This window comes from Paramormyrops kingsleyae, chromosome 1 (genome assembly GCF_048594095.1).
Source record: "Paramormyrops kingsleyae isolate MSU_618 chromosome 1, PKINGS_0.4, whole genome shotgun sequence".
NCBI lineage: Eukaryota > Metazoa > Chordata > Actinopteri > Osteoglossiformes > Mormyridae > Paramormyrops > Paramormyrops kingsleyae.
Genome location: NC_132797.1, coordinates 13,974,772 through 13,999,699, shown reverse-complemented (window position 1 = coordinate 13,999,699; position 24,928 = coordinate 13,974,772). Strand labels below are relative to the sequence as shown.

Here is a 24,928-nt window from a genome sequence, read left to right as displayed (position 1 = left end):
GCAGAAAGGGGTCCTAGTACATTGCATTCCCTTTGCTGTCAAATTACTGTCCGCATAATTAGCGGATTAATGAGCAGATAGGGGTTTATGTCTGATGGCTCTCCTTTCAGTCAAGCTGGTATAAAGGGGAAATGCTCTTGCTTTCGTTTATCGTGTCAGATATGGCGTCTTGCGATATGAATGTGCCAGCTCAGCGATGAGGTGATACGGTGTAGATTGATGCGTTCAAATGGTTTGAACAGATTGAACACGGTTTCGGGCAATGTGAGATGTGATTAACTCACTTCTGTTGTAATGTCAAGGTCTTTTGCGCTCCAAAAGGCATCTGCCTTGGAGGAATTTCTAATGAAGAACAACATATAATTACTACATTTGCATAACGCATTAAACTGGATTTGTCGTGATATATTGGTTATTTTTTACTGAAGAAAAAACATTTTAAAAATGTTGGATAATTTTAGGTTGCTTTAATCAGTTGACCCCCTCCTCGTCATGCTACTATTCTGAGGCTCACAAGAGAAGTGATGTACTTATTATTTTCAGTTCTTTTACATATGCAGAAATAAATCGACATTTTAATGAAATGCTTAAAAAAGTATGTCCCCCTTTAGTGATGATTTTTCAGCTGTGCTGGGTGCAGTCTGTCTCTGTTAGTACAAAGAATAGGACTCTCTTCAAGCAAAGCTAGCTCTGCTACCGACAAATCAAGCTCAATAGCCGGAAGAAAGTGAGAAAATTGTAGCTGTAATCCGTTTGGCCATGTTTCAAATAAAAGTGCTAAAGCTTGCGTTCTACCCAGAGTCAGGAAATAATCTCTTCCTGCCCTTGGCAGGTCACACGAACGAGTGCAGTGATGCCACACGGAAGAGCAGAAACCTCATACAGCTACCGCACATTTGTTCTTACGCCTCGACAACGTTGTCGGTTCTCAGCCACGAAGCGGCTCTGCCAAATGGCTCATTGTTCATATTTGCTGGCAGAGGTCGTACGGAAGTGTTCTCCCATGTCAGATCCCATCATCCGTGCTCTCCTGCACCCTTCGTTTTTCTGTGCTGAGTCCGGAAGCATGTGCCCAAGGTCATTGAGAGGTTGCAGCGTACGGTCAACTGTAAATGATGAGGTTTTTCTTCAGGCTGAGGGTGTTTAGGTCTTTTAACAAAAAAATGAAGATAGTTTGGCTAGGAGTGCTACAGGAATGAGATGATCACCCAAGATGATCTGAATGGTCTCCATTTTTCTGGGGTGTGTGAATGTGTCTGCAGAATTAACCTAAATTCTCAGATGTTTGCGCATCTGAGATCCTAAGACGGCTCACAAGATTCCATAGACCAGCGATAAGTTTGTTTTTCTGCAGTGTGTCCCAAGTGTCAATGTTTGAGCTCCTCAAAATTAATTCTAGTATTTTATTTTAACTTTTTCTTTACGACCTGAGATCTGACCCATTTGCCGGAGACTGCATGGAACCTGGCTCCCTCAGCATAACCGGGTGGCTGATGCTGCTCCTGCCTGTTTTTCCCATCTTCCGGAATCAGCCGTGGCTGGTTTGTATTCCGAAAGGACCTTTCCACTTCAGTGTCCTTCTGAGAGCCTGAGCCTGGCTCCCATTTAAATAAATCAGATTTCAATGAGGCAGCAAAGAGGCCATCATCCCTTCCTCGGCACGTGTCTGCACTCCGACGGACTTGCGGAGCTCCTGATGATCTTTGCCCAATTGCTTGTGGATCAGAGCTCTATGCAGTGACCCGCCTCGCCTCAGCCCACTGGATGCTCCACTTACGCTTTTGATGGCCACGGGACTGACGCCGAGTCCCGTGAACGCGGTCGCCACGTGAGCTCGTTACCGTGGCGTCATGCTGACATCGTGGCAATGACGGAGCTCGCTGGGTCGAGTCCAACTTAAAGTATCCAACTTGATACTTACACAGCCTCAGGAAAAGTGCCATGGCTGGTTGCACCATATGCTTTGGAGGTTGACAAAAATTTAAACAGCATTTACAAGGATACTTTCTGGCAGTAATTCCCAGGGAAACATATTTTAAAGATGGTTATATTTAGATACATTTTTCTCAGCCATTTCTACTAGGCTTGCCTTTGAAGAAGATATCCAATACAGACCTCTCCAGGTAGTGTTCGTCCACACCTACAAGCCTGAAGTGAGCATGACTCCCGGGCCCCCCATCTGAGACAGAGTGAAATTGGCTGGCAAGTTGGCACCCCCTCAGAAGATGGTGCCCTAGGCGGCCGCCTGCATTACCTATTGGGTTGATCGGTACAGTCTCCTGGGAATTATCTTCGGAGTGTTTATCGGTAGGCCGTGTTACCGTGAACCGCAGGCTGTTTTGGTCTGAGCATTTCTCCCCTGTCCCATTTAGTTGGTTTAGCTCCTCATAGCCGCTTGTTATTCTTTTCTTGATGAACATGCTATCAGGTTGAGACTGTGAGGATATCACTGGGAGTGATTTCAGAGCATGAAATCATGCAGCAATGATGCATGGAGTTATCCAGCACGAGGACAGGGAGATTACCCACCATATATCTCTATCGCTCCAGCACCCATGTCAGCCATTACCGCCTGGCCGCTTCGATAAGCGAACAGAGTTCTCTTTTTTTTTTTTGGGGGGGGGGGGGGTTTAATTAGCCTTATTCGTGGTAGCACATCTCATGAAGATGGCCAGTTACTTTGGTGTAGCAGGCACCCAAAGTTGTGTCTAAAAGGGGTAGGATCTGAGTCATTAACGAAGGTCCGATGCAGACGGGTGAGGAACACAAATAACAGGCGTTTATCGAGGTCCTGCCCTTGCACACTTTTAATGGACACGATCAATCAGCTTATTTAAGTAGCTCAGAGCAGCCAGCTGGGGCAGCGTGCTGCTTGCCTGCATTCGCCGCCCTGTAAATAAATCCGTTTTATCCAATTTAACCCCTTAATCAGGATTAATTGTGTTTTCTCTCCCATCCAACAGAAGGAAGCGTCAAATGGCAGTTAGCGATGACTTTCTTGGGCAAAAGAAAATGGAAGAACTCTGAAGGACAGTTCTGCCGATTAAAATAGCATTATAGTGGTTTGTATGTGGTTGTCACTATTATCATGGCCGCGTCGAAGGGCCCAAACAGTGTGTGCTTTTCTAGAAAGATCCGTGATGAAACATATAACCACCTTGGGCAATTGTGTGGTTTGCCTGCTAATTCAGCCTCATTAGGCAGATAAATTGGAAAGGAGATGTGCTGTCTGGAGAGGCTAGATGGATTACAGAGGGAAAGCTGGGAGCCGAAAGCCCATAAACCTGGATCTCCTGAAGCCGTTAAGCTCAGCGAGGCCTCTCCTCCCTCCCCAAAAACGAGACCCTCTTTATTAACAGCCGAGTCACTTGCCTCGATTGTGACTGTGTGGGTGACGGGACTGGATGGAACGTCTGGGATTCCTCACATGGCGATGCCGCCACCTGCGTGAGGCCTGTGTCGCGCCGTGATGTAGATCGGCCAATTCGCTGACACAGAAAAGTGTGTTTTTGAAGCAGGAAGCATATCTGTGTGATACATGGAGCTGCTGGAGTGACTGCCTCGTCCTGACGTGCCGCGTGCAAAAGCTTGACGAAAGCGCCGCTCTTCCTTTCAAGGCATCTTAATCCATTGCCGAGCCAGAAGCCTATGTGTCGCCCTAGGCAAACTTAAGTTCTGGAGCCCCACCCCCGCCCCCACCCCACACACCCAATTTCACTGTGGGGGCTGGGAAATCCATGCACAGCTGCTTGATGGATACGTCGCTCATGTTTTTAAGTCTTCTTAATCAATTGCTGAGTCGGCCTCCAGTGTCGCCTATAAGATCGACCTGCCCTGTGCAGAGTCCACGGGGTCACTGTGTGTTTTCCCCTCCTCAGAACAACAAAGTCCAGATCTCCCTTTAGCCATTTCCACTATTTTCAGGCACTCTCTGGCTTTGAAGTCCCAGACTTTTTCAGGGTAAAAATATACGTCGGTCTTTATACCTGATAATGGAGCGTGAGTTGAATAGAGCTGTATTTGTTTGCTTTAGAAATCCGATCTTGTGTAATTTGTAATTACACGGATACAGTCCCGGCTTTCACATGCTAAGGCTAATGGACTTATCCGAGCGCTCCATTAGAGGTCATCTCCGCGTCCGTACACACAGGTAGCGCATGTATAATTACCAGCTTTCCAGATTACGCTTTTAGCCCTCAAACCACATTTCAATTTGACTTAATCATTCTCTGCTATTACGGTGTTCCTGCCCGTCATGTGGAATGAATGAAAAGTGTTATTATTTTTATTAAATTACAGCCACGGCCGAGTTTTCCCATTTTTATAAGTGTTCCATGTTTCCAGCCGCAACAAAATATGATTAAGCTTTTAACCGAGGTAAATACAGAAATTAGGAAATGGGCCTTGGTACTTTTTTAAAATGTCAAAATAATCAGCTGTGAGGAAAAAAAAAAACACGGAAAACTGTTTTCCCAATACGTTGCATTATCAACATATGGTGTAGGACTGAGGAGGAAGCATAACTTCAGGATTTTTTTTTTTTAATCAGTTTTTAGCTGGGGTTGTGCCTCTGTGACCCTGTCCCTGATTCGTGTTTACAGTGGTACCTTGGAACTCGGACTTAATTCATTCCAGAAGGCTGGTTGAGTTGCAATTTGGTCGAATTTCCCCATAAGAAATTATGTAAATGAATTTAATCCATTCCAGACACCCAAATTATTGCCTGTATAAACTTATCTACCTGCCTAATGATAAAAAGAATTAACAATAAATATACAACTAATACACACATGAAAAAGCACATATACAAAAGCAATAAAAATGAAATAAATGACGATCCCGTACTCCAAAGCAGGAGCAGACCCATGTGCACTACTTTGAAGTCTTGCTATAATTTCCTTTTTTAGTCCTACAGTTACTCTCAGTACTTTCCTCTTTGGTTTGCCGCTATCACTGCTCACTTTCTTAGGGGGCATGGTGGCTGTATCACTAAATGTGCTGTAGATAAAACAAAAAAAAAATCACACCAAACATACGAACACAGTCAAGAACTCGGTCAAGAGGTACCGCAAGACTGACAGCGATTCATAGGCATCAGCATCCCAGTAGGTCCATTTGCCTTTGTGTCAGCCCATCAGAGACGGGTCTCGATCCATACAAATTTTAGCAGGTCTGTTTTGAGTGCGGGTAGATTTTCGCAACCAATGCATTCGAGGTCCGGTTTGGAAGAGTTGAACGCGTCTCGACCCATACAAGTTTTAGCAAGAATGGTTGAAGTACAAGTAAAAAAAAAACCCGTTTGATGTCCAAGTTGGTCGAGTTAAGCAGGTTTCGGGTTCCTAGGTTATATCTTTTTTTCAGTCTTTGCAACAGCCACCATTTCGTTCCCTGTGGAGTTTCAGATGGGCCTTGGAAAGGTGCATGTGTCCTGTGCCCTTTATCTTTTCCCGACGGTGCCTTAAAGGTGAATAGAGTGAGAGGGAGCACGGGCACCGTGCCGCTGGGTGGGACTCCCATGTCTGCCTCACAGATGCTGATGGACCGGTCGGGCTCCCGCAGATCCCGGGAGTCGCTGCGGTTCTGCTCAGCCAGGGATTGAGGGCCAATTAAATGAACCCTGTGACTCAATTTCTAAGTGCAGCTCCGGGATGCAAGTTTGTCGCGTAAGACATCTCCCCCCATACCTTTCCCCCCCTTAGTCAGGCCCCACCCACTTCGCTTCAGCTTGAACGCTGGCTTTCATATGCCCTGTATGCGACAGAAGCAGGATCAGTATGCTTGCTGTTTCCTCCGGTTTTCTGGATTTCTTCGGGCTGTTTACTTGTGTGTGCAAGCCCACCCCCGCCCCCCCTCAATTGAATCCGGAAAGGCGGATCGACTGGGATTCAATTATAGTGGAAATGAGTCTCCGTGGAGCAGCCCCCCAGGACTAATGACCCTCGCCGGCCCCCGTTTACCACCGCCATGTTAACGTGTGGCCTCGCCGTGTTGTCTTCTCTAATTAGACCGACCGAACGGTGTTCAGGTGCACATAATTAATTAAAATGGCTCCCTCTTGTTTGCTGTCACTTAGAGAATTGGGGGAGGACGAGGCAGTGGCTGTAGGATTCAGAGCCCACCGAGAATTCAATCGTCACTAGCTAACCGGCACATAAACCAGGTTATGAATGCAGGGCCGGTGGTGAAAGGGGCCTCCTCAAAGGTCAAACAGCCGCTTGTCAGCTCAGATCCATGCTGCTGACTCTGAGATGGTCCAGTGCTCTGAGCGGCTCCCCTCAGTGACTGCAGCCCCTAAATCGTTTCTGAAAGGACCCAGATTGTCGAGCCTCCCCGAGGGCAGCGGACCGGACCCATTGCGGTCAGGGCTCTGGATGGGGGCAGTCACTCAGCCCCAGGCATGGTACGGTCCATGGGGGAGGCCCGCAGATTCCTGGATTGGGTGGGCAGCGAAGACCCCTAATTGCCCTTTTTGCCCCTTATTGAGGTACAATAAATGTCCCACTAAGCCCGGTCCTCTCCAAAGCAGCGGTAAGTTGCTGTCCCGCGATTGGCTCCGAGAGAACGTGTGGGCAGCCACCAGACTGCCAGGAAAGGGCTTTTCGGCCAGGAAGTCATCTCTGACCTGTCAGTGCTTAAAAAAATCACGTCTGGTAAATGGTTAGTTTGATTAGCAACAAAACAATGGTGATTGTAGGAGCATTACAGTCGAAGCTAGTGCAGATCTTGTTGTCACTGGTGTTTTCCTGTATTAAGCAATACTAATTTATAATTGGCAATATAAAAACGGATTAGGAGAAGGTTCTTTAATTCCCTGATGTCCTTAAATCACCATTGCTGAACCACTCCTGCCATTTCTTTGTACATTGCTGTTCTTTTAAACATTGTTTTTGTTGCTGTGACCTTTATTTCATCCCCCAGGAATGGGGGTTGGGGGAGGGTGATAATTTTAGGCCTCTAAAAATCTCAGTCTCTGCCCAGTTAAATGTGATTTAAATCGATATGAATTAACTGGCACTTCCATTCTGAGTGGGGTAATTGGAGGTGGTCCAGACGGGTCTGGCTGTGGTCGATGAAGGGGGTGTGTATCTGGGGCCCCACCAGCGTGAGGCAGCGTGCAGGGATCACCTTTTACGGTCCATCTGGAAGCTGTCGTCCTTCCGTACCCTGCACATGGAGTTTTTGCTGGCTCAATTTAACATTGTCCCATTTTATTTCTTTTTATTCCCATGGGAAAGCTTGTCCGGAATTATTCCAACCTCTGTTCTAGCCTTTCCACACAAACCACAAAAAGTAACGATTAAATGACTAAATTATGCCGATTCCAGTGTTATTGTCCACTGATTTTTAGAAGTCCCATCTGAAATTAGGAGTCAGCCTCATAAAGGGTTGTTTCATGTCCATATCCCTTTATTCAATCAGTATAAAATATTCTAATAAAAAATCCTGTTTCCAGTGTACCAATTAAGAGGTAATTGAGGTCCAGTGTGTTTAATGATGGGATATTTTATGAACTTCTGTGAAATCAAAAGGCCTGACCCAGTACTAAATTAAATTTCGGGGAACTGGGCTGTTTCTCAGGCAGGGATCTGGAAAGACTCGATGATTGGCCTGGTGATTGGGTCCTTGGTCAGCACCACGGACAGCACTGTGCTATGGCCCTCCAATCAGGACCACAGACAGCGTCCTTGCTAGCTTTGGAGGTGTTCCACCATACATCTTTACTCTCTGATCACCATCATCTAGATCACGGCTGGGTTTTGGTGTAATTTAAAATCCCTCCTGGTGTGCAGGTTCCGTCTGTGGTGTCAGATGTTTTCTGAAACCTCTTTACTGGTTCCCATGTGTGTAACTGAGAGAGATAAATGCCATGTACAGGACCTCCTCTTTATCTCATCAGATGTTTGCATAGTGGTGGTCGATCTTCTCACTGGCCTTCAGCAATTATGCTGTGTTCTGGCCGAGTCCTTCTCCTGGAAGGCTTCATCCACAAACATCCTCATTGATGCATGGTGGCATCTAGGTCATGCCACGGTCATCTTCATCCCTCGCCACGCATTGTCCTGCAAAAGGCTCATATTTTTCATCTATCAACATGCATCTCATTCGAGGCTCAGGTGATCTTGTATCACATGATCCATATTCCGCTGAGATTTACAAAACAGAGCGTGTTAATGTCACGCAGTCGAGGACGTTTATTAAACCACAAAGCTTAATTTTGTGTAGCCGTGCACGTAGGGAATTTCACCGCGACGCTGGAAGCAGGTCCCTCACTTCTCGCTACGTTTAACTCGTTAACAGGTTTTACTCATCAGTCACGATTCAGGTAGCTTAGAATTTCACAGAATAAGATGCCGCATTTCTGGGGTGAGAAGCTGAATCCCGATTTTTGTCTTCAATATGTGAGACATCCTGTTTTCGGGAAGAGAGCCCTGTATATGGGCTCCTCCCTCTGCCTGCTCATTCTTCAGGAGAACAGTAGCACCCAGCTCTCGCCCTGACTCTGCTCTTCCTGCATGCCTGGCTGTTTTAGCGCCGTTGCCTGTCCACGGCCTGTTCCATGGGAGAACACGGGGGAGTCGCCAAGGCCGTATCCCGCCCTTTGCGGTTGACGTTACCTACGTTCTGCATGCACCTTTGAGGCTATCCAACTAATTGTCATCAGGAGTTGGGGCGGACCCAGCAGAATCTAAATGGAAGTCACGCATCCGCTTCCTGTGCCGGCATGACCGTGACCATGACCGCGACCGTGACCGTGACCATGACCGCGACCGCCACCCATCACAAGCACATTGCAAAAAGCCTGCTGAAGAGACGTTGGGAGGAAAATTGCCAATGATGCTGGGAGGAGCGAAAAACGGGTGTGGGCTCTATTTATTGTCGCTCCCCATGTGTGAGAGCTGTAGCAGCCGTCTTGAGAAACCAAGGCATGAAGCTGGGTGGGGTGATATGCAGGGGAAATGTACCCCCCCCCCCCCACATGCGTCATCTGCTGGGGTGCCATCAGAAAAGCGGTGATGACAGAGGGGAAGGGAGGGCTGAGGACAGGCGGGGGGCAGGCAGACATTAACCCCCCGGTGAGGGCAGTCTGCCACTTCACACTGCATCGCTCCTCCTGTTTCACCCTAGGTCCAGAGAGCTTTGGAGGCCTCTGCGTCAGCGTCACTGCAGAGGGGGGGGGGACAGGGGGGAAGGAGAGAGGAGGAGAACCGCTATGTATTTATGTATAAGCCAGACCTCGTCCAGGAAGAAGGAGCAAAGTGTTTCTCAGCAGAATGACATAATGACCTTTAATGGTGTGATGCACAGTACTGATACACAAAATATAAGCAATACAAATATCTGAAAATATAAATACATTTTTAATTTGTATTTCCTTTTTGTGTGCTTTCATGCCTGCAGGGACTGTCCGCATGATGCACTGGGCACGTGGTGGGGCACGGGGTCGAAAAATGCTAAATATGTTTACTGCCAAGTATATATAGGAGATTGTCACTTGAAGTGCATCTCTCAGACGTGGATAGAACGGCGTCTCTGGTCAGGCAGGCTCAGCTGGATGCTGTGAGGGGCAGGAGTGGGGGCAATGTTCACAGGCAGGAGAAGATGAGAAAGTGATGCTGCCCCCCCCCCCCCAAAAGGCCGTGTACTTGGCCGCCAAGACAGATACATTCTATCGATCCCAAGCACATCCCGGTGTCACTGCAGCACAACGGAACACAAAGTTTATATTCAATACCTTTCATGTTCACTCTCATGCCGTTTGGGGATTAATGAGCGGGGTCTCAGCAAGCGACGGCACTCAATTCAAACTTATTTCTGTAGTGGGAAGCTGGCCGTTTACCTACTGCCGCAAATGACGTCCGAGCTCTGGAAAGCAGGACACAAAGGCTCTGCTTGCGAGACGACTGCAGGGTCACCAGAGCTCTGTTCTCCGAGCCAACATGGCGGAGCAGAGCAGGTGTGCGGAAAAGCCTGGAAAATGGCATCTCACTTCACGAGAAATTTAGGTTTAATTTCAAATGGCTGTTTTACATGAGTGACGATGTTCCCCGGCGTGTTCTGACACATGGCGAAAAGGTCACACTGTGCCGTCTTGTTTTCACAAGAGTTGGCGATGTCGCACAGCTGTACAGGCTGGGCTGAACAGACCGCATCGTCCCTGAGTGCCTGAGTGTCTCCATTCTACTCGGCAGCTCAGGCTTAAAAATACCACAAGCGCAGATATTTCAGGATGTCATGCATCCTACAGCCCCAGCCCCCCGGGCATCCTCCGTGTCTTTGCTTGACTGTTTGTGATGGCTGTCTGGCTGTATTAGCTACCTTTCTACTTCCCTTAATTATTGCACTTTTATGGCTACTGGTCACAGAGACACGCCCCAGGGCAGGGTCTCCTGAATGGTCAATCAGATACCCTTCTCCCTCCTGTGTCACCATTTCATTGGCTATCCTCCATAGCTGGTTTTTAATTTGTCCTCCTTTCACCTGGATTATAGCAGACAGTGCCCACCCCTGCGCATGCCATTCCATGTAAACGGTGTTATCATGAAACAGACTGGGTGCCATCCTCTGTCCGGCCATTTCTCTCTCAGCCTAGACTGCTAAGATCACCCTGATGTCTAACCTGCCATTTCAGTAGTAACAGAGTTTGCTGCTGTTGGGCTTTCAGCTGAGGAAACCGACAGGCTGTCAGAAAGTTTGATTCCTTTCAGAGGAACAGGAGAGGCCCACGCGTTCTAAAAATACCCTATTTCGCTGCCACTCACTGACACATCAGTGTAACATCGTTTGTGACAAGAAGACTCTGGATCCCACTTCAGGTCGTCATCTTTATAATCCATCAGCGAAGCAGCGCAGTTACTCAGTCAAAATGAAAATTGCTTTGTGATGTGGTTGGCCCTTATACTGCAAGTAACACAATACTTGTGTAAACTGAGGCCATAACTTGTACACTGGGGTTACACTGAGAATGGAGGCATGGGCAATCATCATGGACACACGTCTGGCAAGTCGTGGTGTGATGGGTTGTGACGAGAGGGATTCCTTCTCTGTTCAACACTGGAATTGATGGGATCTCGAGGATTTTGAAGTGTAAATAGTCATTATTCGGGTAATACTACTTGACAACCAAGGGTACCTACCTGACAGCCACTAATAAGGATGCCTGTCTCAACTGGAAATGGTCTGTAGGCTCAGATATCACTGATGGTCAGAGGAGGTTCCTGTGAGGAGGTTCCTATGAGGGACCTCGTTTTGATGTTGGAAGGAAAGGCTGGTTTGCGGAGACCAGATTAACACATGTGAGTGTCATGACCAGCCGCTTCACGGTCGTTGTGTTCTCCCATCTGCGACTTGTAGACAGCTACCGAAATAAAGATCCTTTTCCACGTTTGTTTATAAGAACTGCCATGACCCCCTTTGTCAGCCAGGTTAATAACTTGGCCCAAATGCTGTTAACCTCAGATGTGACCATGGTGCCGCATTGCACTGAAAGACATGCTTCGTGTTTCCATCTCAGTTATAGGTAGCTTTATTTTCAGGGCTACTGTGTCCATCACTCTGCTTCTGTTTCTCTCTTATTTTGTTCAAGTATGTTTGTTCAAGGTTCAAGCCTCTATTATTGTCATGTGTATATGAGATTCCAATGAAATTTTTACTTGTGTACTTCCTTTAGACTGCAGTTTATTGCTGAAAAATTACAGCCCAATAATTCCAAGATAACAAGCACAGAAGCCATCAATGAATAACGATAATCAACAGCATTCAAGTGTGCAAAAGAGGTGCATTTGGGAAGAGACCCTCTGCAGGAGACGCGTGTCCATGAGTCCTTGTGCTTCTCCCAGTATTAGGTTAAGATCTGAGATGGGCAGCTAATTCTGTCATACGCCCCGGCTTACTGGAATAGAGAAAGCAACATGTTGATTGGTTGTTTGGAAGAAGAGGCCAAAGGTGCTGCACGAACAGCATCCCACTGCATTACATGGATGCAGTAGAATGGGCGCACGCTGGACAAAGGCAAATCAGGGACGCATATTTACCCAGAGAAAATAAGAGAAAAGGGAAAGTGTTGAGAACAAGCAGACCGTTTGAAGGCTGAGGCTGTGTGAGGTGACGTCCTTGTCCTGACCCAGTGGTGGAACAACTGTACACTGGGCCCTGGGGCAAAAGTGGACCACCCCCCCCCCCCACCCCATTTCCAAATTCACACCTAGGGCATACCTACACCAGTTGCAGCCGCTGCAGATGATGAAATTTAAATAGCCTCCAAATTTCATATCCATAATGCACTGCAGTACTTTTTTGTGTTATGACTCCCACCATAATGAGACTGTATACATAAAAATGAGAGATATAAAAGTTTTACATCAAGAGTTCATATGATATACATGACATCAGTGTCTTAATCCCCACAAATGTTTTACGTACGTAAATGTAATGGGGGGGGGGCTGGGCCTGGGGCAGCAGCTGGCCCAGCTGCCCTGCCTATCAGTCTGCCCCTGTCCTTACCAGATGAGCTTCTGTGTCACCCTAATGTGTCAGTGGCTGTGTCCAATTCAGGGCTTTTTGTTATTCGTTCTTGGCATCTTAAACATGCCTCAACATGGAGAAGTATTGAAACAAGACCAATTGAACTGAAACTCTGAACATTTAGATTCTGGGCTGTGCCACTCCCTAGTAATTCATTCTAGTGTGTGGATGAGCGCCCCCTGAAGGATGCACTGGCACCTGCAGGCTGTCTGTCATCAGCGGTGCTGCCACATCCTCATGGTACCATGTGGGAATTTGTGTATCTCTGTAGAGTGTTGTGGACAGGTGTATGAAACGCTGCATTAAAACGTCAAGACATAAAAAACTGCAATATTATACTGTAATTATGAATATACACCGAAAAGTCCTCGGGTGTGTGTCCATATAATCCCTTTGGCTAAAAAGTAAAATGTCTGTAATTCTGTCATTCTCCCAGGCACATTCACCTGCGTCGCTGCTGCCGGTGTGGGGGACGTTTTCAGGCTTCTCAAACATTTAATGCAGGGCAGCATGAGACCGTGGTTCTTTTTATCTTTAACTGTCATTTAGCAAATGTCTTTAAAAAGAAAACTAGGTATGTTTTGGGTTGGTTGGATATTATTGTTAAAGAACATTAAAAATCATGTATCAATATTCTCACCGGATTTTTTTCTGTCATCTTTTAGTAAGAAACCTTGTTGAGTATACTCTTCCAGTTAAACAGATATCTTCTTAAGTTATGCAAATCTGTATGAGCTCTGCAAACAAACACCTAAATTAATGTCATGTGCAATTTAAATATTTGAATGTTGTATAAATATTTGAGTGTCCTCCGTGTTCAATTATAAACCTCTGAATTATTGTTGCTAATTCATTGTCTGCATATGATGAAACGTACTGCAAGCACATATTGCCTCACCTCAACTTTTTGGAAGGACTTACTAACTTACTTTATATAATGTCTTGAAATATAAAAGGCCCCAGCGCCCTGGGCGCCATCAAAGCTGGAATTACTGAAACCTGCAGGATGTGAAAAGCCATTCTGAGCCCAAACGAATCCAACCCTGATCTGAACGAAACGGCTGACGTTTTGTTTGTTCTGTTATGTGTTTATGCTACTAGTGGTGTGTTTTAAGTGGTTGCATTGACGTGATGGTTTGCGCGTGCCTGAGAAGTGCATAATGGGAAAGGGGGCTGGGAGAAGGGGTGGGGGGATGATGGAGGATTACTCCCTGACCTAGTTAGAGCGGGTGGGTGGGTGGGAGGCGAGGGTGTGATCGGAGTCACACCAGGCCATCTGGCAGCTCAGTAATTGGGAGAAGTTTTTACACCTGCCTGGCAGACCGCGGTGAGAGAATATCTAAGCGGGAAAAAAGGATCCAAGCATCACACCTCATGTCTCTCTGCAGTTAAACTTTAACAGCCTGCGTCTATCCCTGTCGCAGTCCGTGCATGCTGACTCTCTAATGCAACCCTGCTGCACTGCATTCTCACATGCGGCCTCTTGGATCATAGTCCGGAATATTCCAATCAATGGGAAAGTCCGCTGACAGAAAGCAGAGCTGCGACCTTCACTTTGACCTTGACCAGCTGCAGAATTTGTCATTTTGTGACTTTGCTGAGCAATATGTTTAAGAATGGCAGAAAGCGCTGGAAGTTTCCGCACGCTGCCCCACGCGGTCTGCCTCCTTTAGCGTGTCTTCATGTGGGAGCTAGCACACGCCCCTGACATTTGAGATGCCGGATGCAGCCGCTTGTGTAACTGCTCAGAAACGAGCATGTGTTTTTGTGGGTGGATAGCTGGACTTCCTTAGAAACCTTTAATGGGAGATCTGGAGACGTGTAATGAATCCGTTTCATTTAACGTAGCTCTGTGCACGTAGAGGTCGTCAGCCACAGACCGTGAACAGCAGCTTAGAAAGAGCTGTTGTTCAATCAGTCTGAATCTGAGATGGGTATGTGTGTGCCACACACTATTAGACTTCATCAAGGTGCAGTTGGGTTTGCATGGGACAGGTACAAGATTAGTTTAGGGCAATGGTAGCATTTATCAGAGGTGCACCATCTTTGAAAATGGCTGTGTTGGCCTACATTTTTCTATTTCTCTCCTAATTTCTGGCAGGATCCCCATAAAACAATTGCCCATAATTTGCTCTCTCAGCCCTGGGATGTTCCTTTACTGTTGTTTGTTTGTACAAACAAATGACCATTTTCCAGTCTTAAATGGCTAGTGAATTGAGAAAAATGGAGAAGTCAGTTTTGCCCACAAAAGCAATCACTCTCCGTGCATGATGTAATTGTTGCAATTTAAAGATACACATGGGTTATCAATAACTTATCACAACTATTATATATGACAGTATTTATAGTTTGATTAAGATTATGTAGCAATATAGTAGCATAGCCTCATCTGTAGTTAGGGTGACCAGATAATCCATGTTAGGGAGGACACTGAGTTAGGATTTGTAAACTAACATTTCAATGAAAAGAACCTGGATTTCACGTAAGCACTGAGTTCTTTCTGTGTGCTGATTTGTCAGTCTCATACAATCCTTCATGGGTCACTAATGTTAATGTGAAACTGCTGTGTGAGTCTTTCAATCATGGAAACAAACTAGTCAACACAAGAAGAACTTGAACTATTTAGCCAAGCACAAGATCCAGTTTTAAAGTAGTCTGTAAAAGCTGAGGTAACTGAATCTGTCCTCCCCGACATGGATTATCTGGACACCCTATCTGTAGAAGATTAATGTAACCCTGCCCTTTCCAGAGAAACCGAAGAACATTTTGACGTAATTCCCACAATATTATTGATATAAGCATTATTAAATTATAATTCTCATTATATTGTCATTCTACTTGTTGCTGATAGCAGGTCACATATTATTGATAAATGATGTCTCATCAATTTGGGAAGTCAACAGAACTATCCATTTTGTTATTATGTGTCGTTTGTACCATTGATTGTTCAGTCTTCACTTGAGAAACGCCTCCACAGACGATGCCTCCACACTGACTGAGAAGCTTGCTTGGTGATCCGTTGTGTTTGATGTTTGATGACTAAGTCTCGTCGTCCTGGAATCTCATGGGCTCTAAGGATGGATAATTCCGCTGCCATGTGCAGTGATGGATGTTGAGGGCAGATGCAGCTGTCAATAAATGTGATGCTTGTCTCTATTTCTGGATGAGGGCCTTGGCTGTTAAAAGTAAGCTAGATGTTCGACCTTCTACTTTTCTGTCTACTTTTCATACAGGTGGTTTCCCAGGAACTTTCCATCCCATTCCGACAGATTCCCAGTGCTGATTTTGGAAGAATTTTGCAGTTTACTTTGAGCCACCCTTCCAATGCTAATTTACAGCAAAAGTACAGCTCTGGTATTCTCTCCACCTGCATGTAATTACCACTCAAACAGGCCTGTACCTCACGGCTGTCAGTGCACAGGGTGAGGAAGCACATTGTGTTCTTCAGGCTCAGTTAGACAGACAGAGATCTTTTTCTCTGGCTTTGACTTTTCCTGGATTCCTGGGGAAAACTCCGGCCACGCGGTCTGATCAAGAATGATGCTGCTCAGTGAAGCCTCGTCCTCTTTAAATTTTTCACCATCAGTGGGCCTGCTGCGTTGTCAGGGTCATCGCTGGTTGCTAGAGGGAGCCCAGGAAGGTCGGGCAGGTGTGCTACCTGCACGGCCAAGAGGCGGTTTGCATGCCAGTGAGTTGATACTGCCGTGGGTCATTAGGAAAAAAAAAAAGACTACGCAGCACAAAAACCACATGTGAAGGTCAGACGACAATAGAGCGGGCTGATGAGCCAGGCCATGGAAGTTCACACAGCGGGGGGGGGTTGGTATTCTGTGAAGGTCTGAACCATTTGACTTTCAATGGGGGGACAGCTGTTGGGTTGAATCTGCAGGAGAAGCAGCGGGCTGAATAATTCAGTAGGCACCCTTCTGGCCACACCAATATTAAATGCCACTAATGAGGACCCTCTGCCTTAATCGAAATCTACTCTTGTTACATCTTTGCACCAGGGACAGTATGATTGGCACATCAGGAGTTTGTTGGTGCTTTTTCCCTTTAAGGCCATCTTATTAAGGATGATTGGTGTATTAGGTATTTACTGGTGCTGTTTCCCTTTAAGCCCATCCCCTTAAGGATGATTGGCGTGTAAGGAATTTACTGGTGCTGTTTCCCTTTAAGCCCATCCCCTTAAGGATGATTGGCGTGTAAGGTATTTACTGGTGCTGTTTCCCTTTAAGCCCATCCCCTTAAGGATGATTGGCGTGTAAGGTATTTTCTGGTGCTGTTTCCCTTTAAGCCCATCCCTTTAAGGATGATCAGCGTATTAGGTATTTGCTGGTGCTGTTTCCCTTTAAGGCTTAAGTGACAGTACAGAAGGGGCGTGGTCTACATGTCCCGGCTGAGGCCCGCAGCTGTGACTGTGACACAGGTCTGTCCTGTGCTGCGGGGGATGTGCAGGTGTCAGCTAATTGTTTCACTGGCATCCTGGGTACCTGCCATCCCCCATCAGTAGCTGTTCTGTTTAGATTCCCCTTACAAAAGCAGCCGAACAGCAGATGTCCGTAAAGCACTGAGTGAAGAGGAAACAAAAAGATGCTTTTTTAAAATATCGGAGTACAACAGTCAGCAGCAGTATGTTTTAAAAATGTCGGAGAGCGCGGTGCGATGGAAGGGAGACGTATGATCTGTGCTCGGTGCCCTAGCCTCCGTCACCCTGCAGGAAGTCCAACAGGGGCCAGTTTGAGGGGCCCCAGTGCCGGCCCGCACATGTGCCACCACCCTCCATTGCGCTTGGGTGCCCAGTATGTTTTTATTTCAAAGCTGTCTGGTGTGTGTCCAGGGGCTGCCAGCGCTCGCTTGTTCCAAAAGTGGGCGCCGCCGAGGGCGTTGTTCAAAGAGACGCAGAGCGAAGACAGCTGCCTGCCAGACGGGGGACGGGGGGGCAGTACCCAGGGCTCAAGTCAAAGTGAAAAATAAGTAGAAGTGCGGAGCAGCGATGAGACTTGCCTTCCCCTTCTGGTGTCTGTACAGACAGATTATTCAGCTCATTAGCTGTCTCTCAGGCGCCACTTAGAGTAAGGATACCCGAATGACTGCAGTCCATGCAGAACTGGCAGAAGCTGTTGTGAAACTATGGTGATTCGGTTCTTTTGAATTTTACTTAGTTCAGTCTTTGCACTTCTTCGTCTTATGCATGGGTTTGGTGGGTAGTGGTGTAGCTGTGCATGTAGGGTAGAGCCCATGATGCTCCTAAAAATGCACCGTCACCCCACATGCTTACGTCAGAGTGCATTTGGTGTTCTTCTTCGGTCTTTGCTGTTCTTTGTGGTGGGAACCTGAGGAGCACCTGTCCCTGGTGAACGCACCATGCTTGGAACTGGTGGATCCATGTTGGATTTGGTGGAGATCTGGACCCAATGTAATAACTCCCCCCCCCCCCCCTTAGAACTGCCAGCCATCACTCTGATGATTTGTGGGCTGTTTACCCAGGATTACTATGCCAACCAGGACTCTAACAACCTACTACCATCAACTGGCAATAATGAGTCATTGTCTGCTCAGCACCCACCCCCGGAGCAAGCCAGCAGGCTCCCCCTTGGGTTTCACGGCAGGCCTGCGGAAATAGGACCCTCCCCCCACCATAAACAATGCTGTGCTGCCACCTGTGTTGCTCACCTGCTTCACGTGCGTTTAACCAGCGCTAAACCATCCTCTTCTACTTGCCGCAGTATGACTTTGTATGTGCCTGTTTTCATGCTCAGAATGGTGTTTATTCGTTTGACGACACAGTCCGCCCTTTTGGACAAGCCTGCTTGTCAGACACGTTAATAATGATAGTGATGAATGATTGCCCAGGACAAACAGAGCCATGGCAGTAAGCTTACCTTATGAGACACTGCAGCGTGATTGGTCAAAAGAAACTGTGTTTTTCCAACTGGCAGGTGTGCGGATAGACAACTGTGTAAACGGAATGGGGGGTTGGGTCCTGTCAGTGACACAGTCACGTGTCTCACTTCCTGACATGTCTCTTCTCTTCCTGCTCCCCTCTTCTCACCCGCCAGCCTCCTACCGGCTGCCCAGTGCCACCATGAGCCGAAGGGAAGCCATGACAGCCCCCCAGGTCCCCACCGGCACCCCCACGGCTGGTGTCAACGCCACCGCACCCCCAGGCCCGGGCCCCAAGGATGAGGCCTTCTCAAAGCTGAAGAACAAGTTCATGAACGAGCTTAAGAAAATCCCACGTGAGCAGCCGTTCGCAACTAGTGTCCCTATCCCTTACTGCCCGATCTTACTGCTTGTGTATAAATTGTTTACGCTCAGATCAATCAAGATGGCTAAATGCAAAATAATTGTCTGCATTTTCTGCAGGAAACTCAGCACCTGGATTGGATGGTTGTGAGGTTTTGCTTAGTGATCGGATAGGATGTTTCCCGTTAGGCAAACCTACTGATTTCTCCCGATTGGATGGTGAAAAGGACTATAATGACATGGCCTTAGGAGTGAGGGTGAGGGTGGGCTTGAGCTAATGACACAAATGGTTACAAAGACCTGGGCTCACTGATGGGCAGGGAAAAAATACTAAATGAACATTGGGCCAATACACTGGGCCAATGATGGCAGGGAGAAGAGATTACGGATCTTGAGCTGACGTCAATGGGTATCTGGTTTACTGGAGAGAAGCAAAACAGACCATGCTGATTTAGACATATTGAGTAAAACAAGGCACAAATGGAAGTAATCAATATGTATTAAATCAGTCAACTGACTCTCGCCGTATAAAAGGTTGTAAGGCATCAGGTGCCAGCAGCAATGGGCCTACAAAGAGGGCAGCCCTAATGTGGAGGAGAAGCACCTGGCCTGGATAGCATGTCTGAGAGGGACTCATAGCAGTTACCCCCAGACACAGCGTGCTTTTTTTTGGGGGAGGGGAAGATGGTGGCACAGGAGGTAGTGCTATCGTTCGGCAACTGGAGGGTTGCAGGTTCAAGCCCTAGTTCCTCCTGACCCCATCAAAGTGTCCTTGAGCAAGACGCTGAACCCCAAATTGCTCCCAGTGTGCAGGTTGGCACCTTGCATGACAGCCTCTGCCACCAGCGTGTGGATGTGTGTATGGATGGTGAATGTGAGGCATGTATTGTAAAGCGCTTTGAGTGCTCATAGGAGTAGAAAAGCGCTATATAAATGCAGCCCATTTACCATTTTTGGGCTTGGCATGTGGGTAGACTGCTATCACTGTCAGTTAGTCTATTTGTGGTAGAGGCGGTCCAACCTTCGAAAGAGGGACTGCTTAATTTATACATTTCTCACGATAGGCTGTGAGGCATCCCTACCCCAGAGACAAGAGTCGTGCAGATGTGCACTACTAGCCACTATAATGGAGTCCTGATAGAGCCCAGCACAGGCAGCATGAAGATGAAGAAGGTCATTAGTCTATGAGAAGCATGGTGGTAGAGTGTGGCTCCGGTTTAGGAAGCTGGATTCATGGATGGGAAGGTCGTCAGTTCAAATCCCTCAGTCAGGATGGTGATTTCAACATAGGGCATTTCAGCAAACCACTTAAACGTGATTGCCCTGTTTGACCCTGCTTCCTCAATTGTATGCTGTTTTGGATAAAAGCATCTGTTGAATGAGTAAATGTAATTATCAAGCAAGCTGAATGGCCGAATGCAACATCTGGTTAATCCAACATTGTGTCCTTCGATTTTGGGCATAAGGAAACATACCTGTAGCTACTGATACATCTAGGCTTGAATTGACTGGAGATGTTTTAACCTGTGCAGGGACTCATCGATTTAGTGCAACACCTCATTAAGTCATCTGTACTGCAGTTTACACAGACCAGAAATTACTTTGAAACCAACAGGATGAGATGGTATCAGTAACTGCACGACTACTCCCATGTCATAGCTAATTGTTAACGATTAGATATACAATATGGGCAAGACCCAACCAGCACACCTGATGTGTTCTGTATGCAGGGTTTGATGAGGTCTGTGGAATAAGGATGCATCCGTTCAGTGACTCATGGTGAATTGTTTCCTTATACTGGTCACCACTGGGGACTGGAAGAGAATTTGTGCTTTTGAAAAGTTCTGGCCCCAGCTCCTTGTTTATGGCTTTTGGCCCAGTCAGTAGCAGAGTTATCTTAGTAAGCTTTGCTTGCATGCAGTGGTCTGACTTTTAGTACCATTGATATGATTGTAGAACATTCACAAAATAAATTTCAAGTAATAAGCAAGAAAACCTTGGAAGTACAATAACAGTCATTAGTATGAGACTAGACACTAATTAGCTTCTACCTGTGTTGTGCTGTAATGACTGAGATTAAGTCGGCTGCTCCTGAGAGTTTTCCTTGAAATGGTTGTACATCCCTGGTTGTACACAAAAGGCAACTTGTAGATCTTCAGAAGGAAGTTGTGGAAAAGCAAAGATTGGGAGCTATATGAAAAGGTGTTTAGCTTTCTATATGTCCCTAGGAATACTGCCAAAGCATCACTATGAAGTCAAAAGTAAATTTTACCACAAGTCCTTCACTGAATCAGGTCATCCCATTAGACTGGACGTGAGAACTAGTGGGAGACGAATCAGGGGATAAACCAAAACCCAATGGCCATTAGTGAAGGAGAGGTAAATTTACATATGCTCCAAGAATATCAGGAGCTCCACTGAAATCTGGATACACAGGAAAAGAAAACTCAGAGAAGTCCAGACTGAGGCCCAGGCATGCAAAACGACACTTTGGGGGCTGGGATGCCATGCAGACAAAGGGTTGATGCAACCGGAATAGACTGTTTTGTTGTCAATGTCTGGTGAAAAATGAGAGGAGCACAGCATTCAAAGATCATCCCTCCCGTCTAGCTGGATGGATGCAGCCTCCAATGTGGGGGTGTTTCTCTTCATCTGAAGCACTTGTAAGGATAGAACAGGAAGCCGGATGGTGCCAATTCAGATGGATTCTTCAAAAACAAACCCTGCTGCTTTGGTCTGCCAGAGAACTGAAACCGAGAAAGAAGTTTACCTTTCAACATAACACAGACCATCCTGGGGCCACACAGTCTTAGCTTTGGCCTCGATATAACCGAAAACCTGTGGAGAGACTTGAAAGAAAGCTTTTTATACTTAAAAAAAGTTTTTGCTTGGTAGGTCTGTTACAAAATGTAAAGGTAGAAGGATTTGTCTTTGTTTACCTTGATATTAGGCTGTTGGCCCAAAAATTGTACAGACTGCACTGAATCTGGAGTTCATTCCACTGATTCCACTGTTTTCGAAAGTCCCAAGTGCCCAATACACCATGTGACCTTGAGGAGCCTTACCCATTGGCCAGTAAATTAGACACAAAGGAAGAACTTTACCTCTCGATGTAAAAACATGAACTACAGGTCTTTAAAATAAACCTTTGGTCATGTCGCATATTAAGACAGACTGAAGCCTTTATTCCAAAATGTCCTCTGGCACTGTGACATCCATCATGTGCCGTTTCGAAGGGGATCTCCATCAGTGCAAGTTGGCACAGTGTTTCACTTGGATCAGGCGTAGGATGAACTAACAGCGCGAATGACTAACCAATACAATTGGGCTTTTCTGAACCACTTCCCAGCAGCCGTGTTCTCTGCCTTGTCTTGGATCAGGTTTAAGTGGATGACAGATTGTTAGATTCAGGATGGGAACAATGTCCCAAGTACTCACCATTGTGTTGTTACTTGTTTCCAGCAGGTTGGTGCCAGAATGAGGGAAGAGACTAGGTGGTGCATGGGAGCGGCACAGTGGGCCAGGGCAGGGCAGAGGGGAGGGGGGCAGCATCTCTGTGGTAGAGGGGGAGGGAAATGGGCTTGGAATTTGGTTGATTTCCCTGTGACAAGGAAGACTGCCAAGTGACTCGGCACAAGCTGGGTCACCGAAGCCAAAGACCAGCTTTGGTGGCACTGCAGCTATCCTCAGGGGACTGGAGATGAACTGGCCCTCTGCTACAGACATTTTTATTATTTGTTATTAACTTATTTTTGTTATGAGGGTGTGCGACCTCCCACCAAAGCCGCTCAGCTGTCTCAGCACCGACTTTCAGTTCAGACAACACATTGGCCCTTTTTTAAGCTTGTGACGTCCTGTATTGCGCACAACCCCTTATATAGCGACTGTCATGTAGTGCTCGGGTACGGGCACACGGCAAACGTCTCCGCGACGAGTCACGCGGAGGCTCCTGGACGGAAAACTGCCAGGCAGAGAAGCTCGTCGCTGCAGGACGGGAGCGTGCTGGTGACCTAAAAATGCCAGCAGCGCCTGATCGCTGGGAGTGGTGTCTGCCAGAACCATGCTTTGGAGACGCGGCTCACTCTCTGAGAATTTTCCGGCACCCTCAGGAAAAACACCCTACAGGTTGGTTGTAAGCGATAGTTAACCTCCCTTTATAGAAGTCGGTCCATTTTTTCCCTAAAAAATGTTGATATTTACCAGTCTCTAAAAGGTCCCTTTAATTTAGGAGATTTCAACATGTTACAGTGGGTGTTTTGAGCTCAATATACACATGTATATACAATCTATAGGAGGTCTGGTATTAAGTGGGTTTTTTGCCCCCATGTCATATTAGATAGTGTCTTTAACACGTCTTCCTTTCACAAGGCTGCTAGCTCCTCCACTGTCTTCACCGCTTGGCGTTTTCATTACACTCCCTGTCAGTAATGGGTGTAATGGCCATCTACACCGCGCCCTCGGCAAAGCTGCGAAGCCTTGAGGAATTGTGACCGTCTGCGCCACAGCCGCGCAGCTCCGGGCCCAGCTCCCAGCTCCCAGCTCCGACAGATGGATTCCGTGTTTGTGGGAGTCCCGCTCGCCGATCCCCCCCATCCCCAGCCCCCGACCTCGGCACCCATCCTAACCGGGTCGTGTCACCGATCCCCGCTCTGTGTTTCACTGGTGAAGGCAAACAAACAAACAGACATGGAAGGAGGCGTGCTTGTGGGCTCCTGAGACACTCCGCCATGCGCTCAGATGCCCCTCCGTCATTTTCTGTCATTGTCATTCCATTAGGAGCAGGCGGCAGACTGGGAGTGGGGAGAACCAGAACAGAGAACCGGCTTCTACAGTGACAACAAAAGATCCCTCTGTAATGCTTTTAAACTGCATTACTCTCTGGACTCTGGACAGGCATATATTTTGGCTGGGAAAACAAGTGTTATTCCCAGGATATAAGCTTTATGGGCTGATGGCTGTTTGCAGAGTCATGAGTATTAAAGGAGCTGTAGGCTTCACAACGCACGTTCACAATATGCCCTGCCTTCTCTCCGTCTCTGTCTCCCTCTTTCTCCGGTACTGTTGTTCACTGCTCACCACCCAGTAATTACAGGTGTTACAGCGGTCATAATTTTGCAGTAATTCCTATCTTAAAAGACCAGGACTTATGAACATTAGGGGCTTATGTCACAGCGAGCCTTGCTAGTATGGCCTCAGGAAAGGTGCCTCACCTCAGTGGAGCGTGTAGTTGGGCAGTCATTCAAAGAAAACAATCTGCCCCTGCCATTAGATTACAGTTACTGTGCCAGCAGAATGTCTACCGATCTGCCTTGGGTCACGGCGAATGATTATTTTAATGCCGATGACTGCAGAGACCCGAGATGATTGCCATTTGCTCTATAGACCACATTCCCATCACTGTCGCGATATTATTCCGAAGACTTTTAGGTACCTCCTTTCCATCTCTGTGCCACCATTGAAGACGATCCAATTGATCTTTTGTACTGGCCAGACAATGTCCCTGGGTGCAGTCATAGACGTGGATTGTCCAAATCTATTGAAGTCCCAGTCACAGAGCTAGGAGAGCATTTAATTAGCTTTGCTCAGACAAGGATTCATCAGATCAGTTGGTTAAGTGCTCAGATACATTGAAACACTCTTGATCTCCTGTCCCTCCAATAATGAAGATATTCCCTGCAGCATTTTCACTAATGCTTACTGCTGTATGTTTAGCTCACCTACAACTTGAACCTTTGTCATCATAGCTGAGTCAATCTCATAATAGTTACGTTTCACTACTATGATGGCACATCGGATCCTGTTTGATGAGAAAAACAAATCTAATAATCCAATCCTGTCAACTTTCCCCGATTTAGACCTGCATTTAATAAGGCAGGAGTGACATTTTTATCAGAATTGAAATCTGATTGCATTTGGTATTTCCCCTGTGTTTCGTGTTTAATTTGAACGGTGTGCATTTGATCCGGTGATCTGTACTAGTTGACACTCCGCCTGCCTGTCATCTGCTAAAAAGCCAGGAGCATCCTGGCGGCTAGGCTCACAGCTAAAACACAAATAGGTGTCTCATTCTGCGCTCTGACCAAAGAAAGCGAAGCCTGTCGAGGCCCGGCTGCCACTGGAACGCCCATAGTACTGTACGGAATTTAATTTGCACCTTGAA

At 46.8% G+C, this 24,928-nt stretch overlaps 1 protein-coding gene across 12 annotated transcripts in view; it reads left to right on the top strand.

Moving 5' to 3' along the window:
- The window catches only part of syt1a (synaptotagmin Ia), a 168,690-nt gene that overhangs the window by 105,902 nt on the left and 37,860 nt on the right, over window positions 1-24,928 (top strand). For 11 of the 12 annotated variants that reach the window (XM_072710088.1, XM_072710070.1, XM_072710068.1 and 8 more), the window contains one exon: window positions 18,582-18,761. In XM_072710088.1, coding sequence (XP_072566189.1) covers window positions 18,608-18,761 — 154 coding nt within the window. In that variant the 5' untranslated portion in view covers window positions 18,582-18,607. Of the gene's footprint in view, window positions 1-18,581; window positions 18,762-22,343; window positions 22,894-24,928 lie in introns of those variants that run through there. The other variant, XM_023838663.2, reaches the window with a different exon arrangement.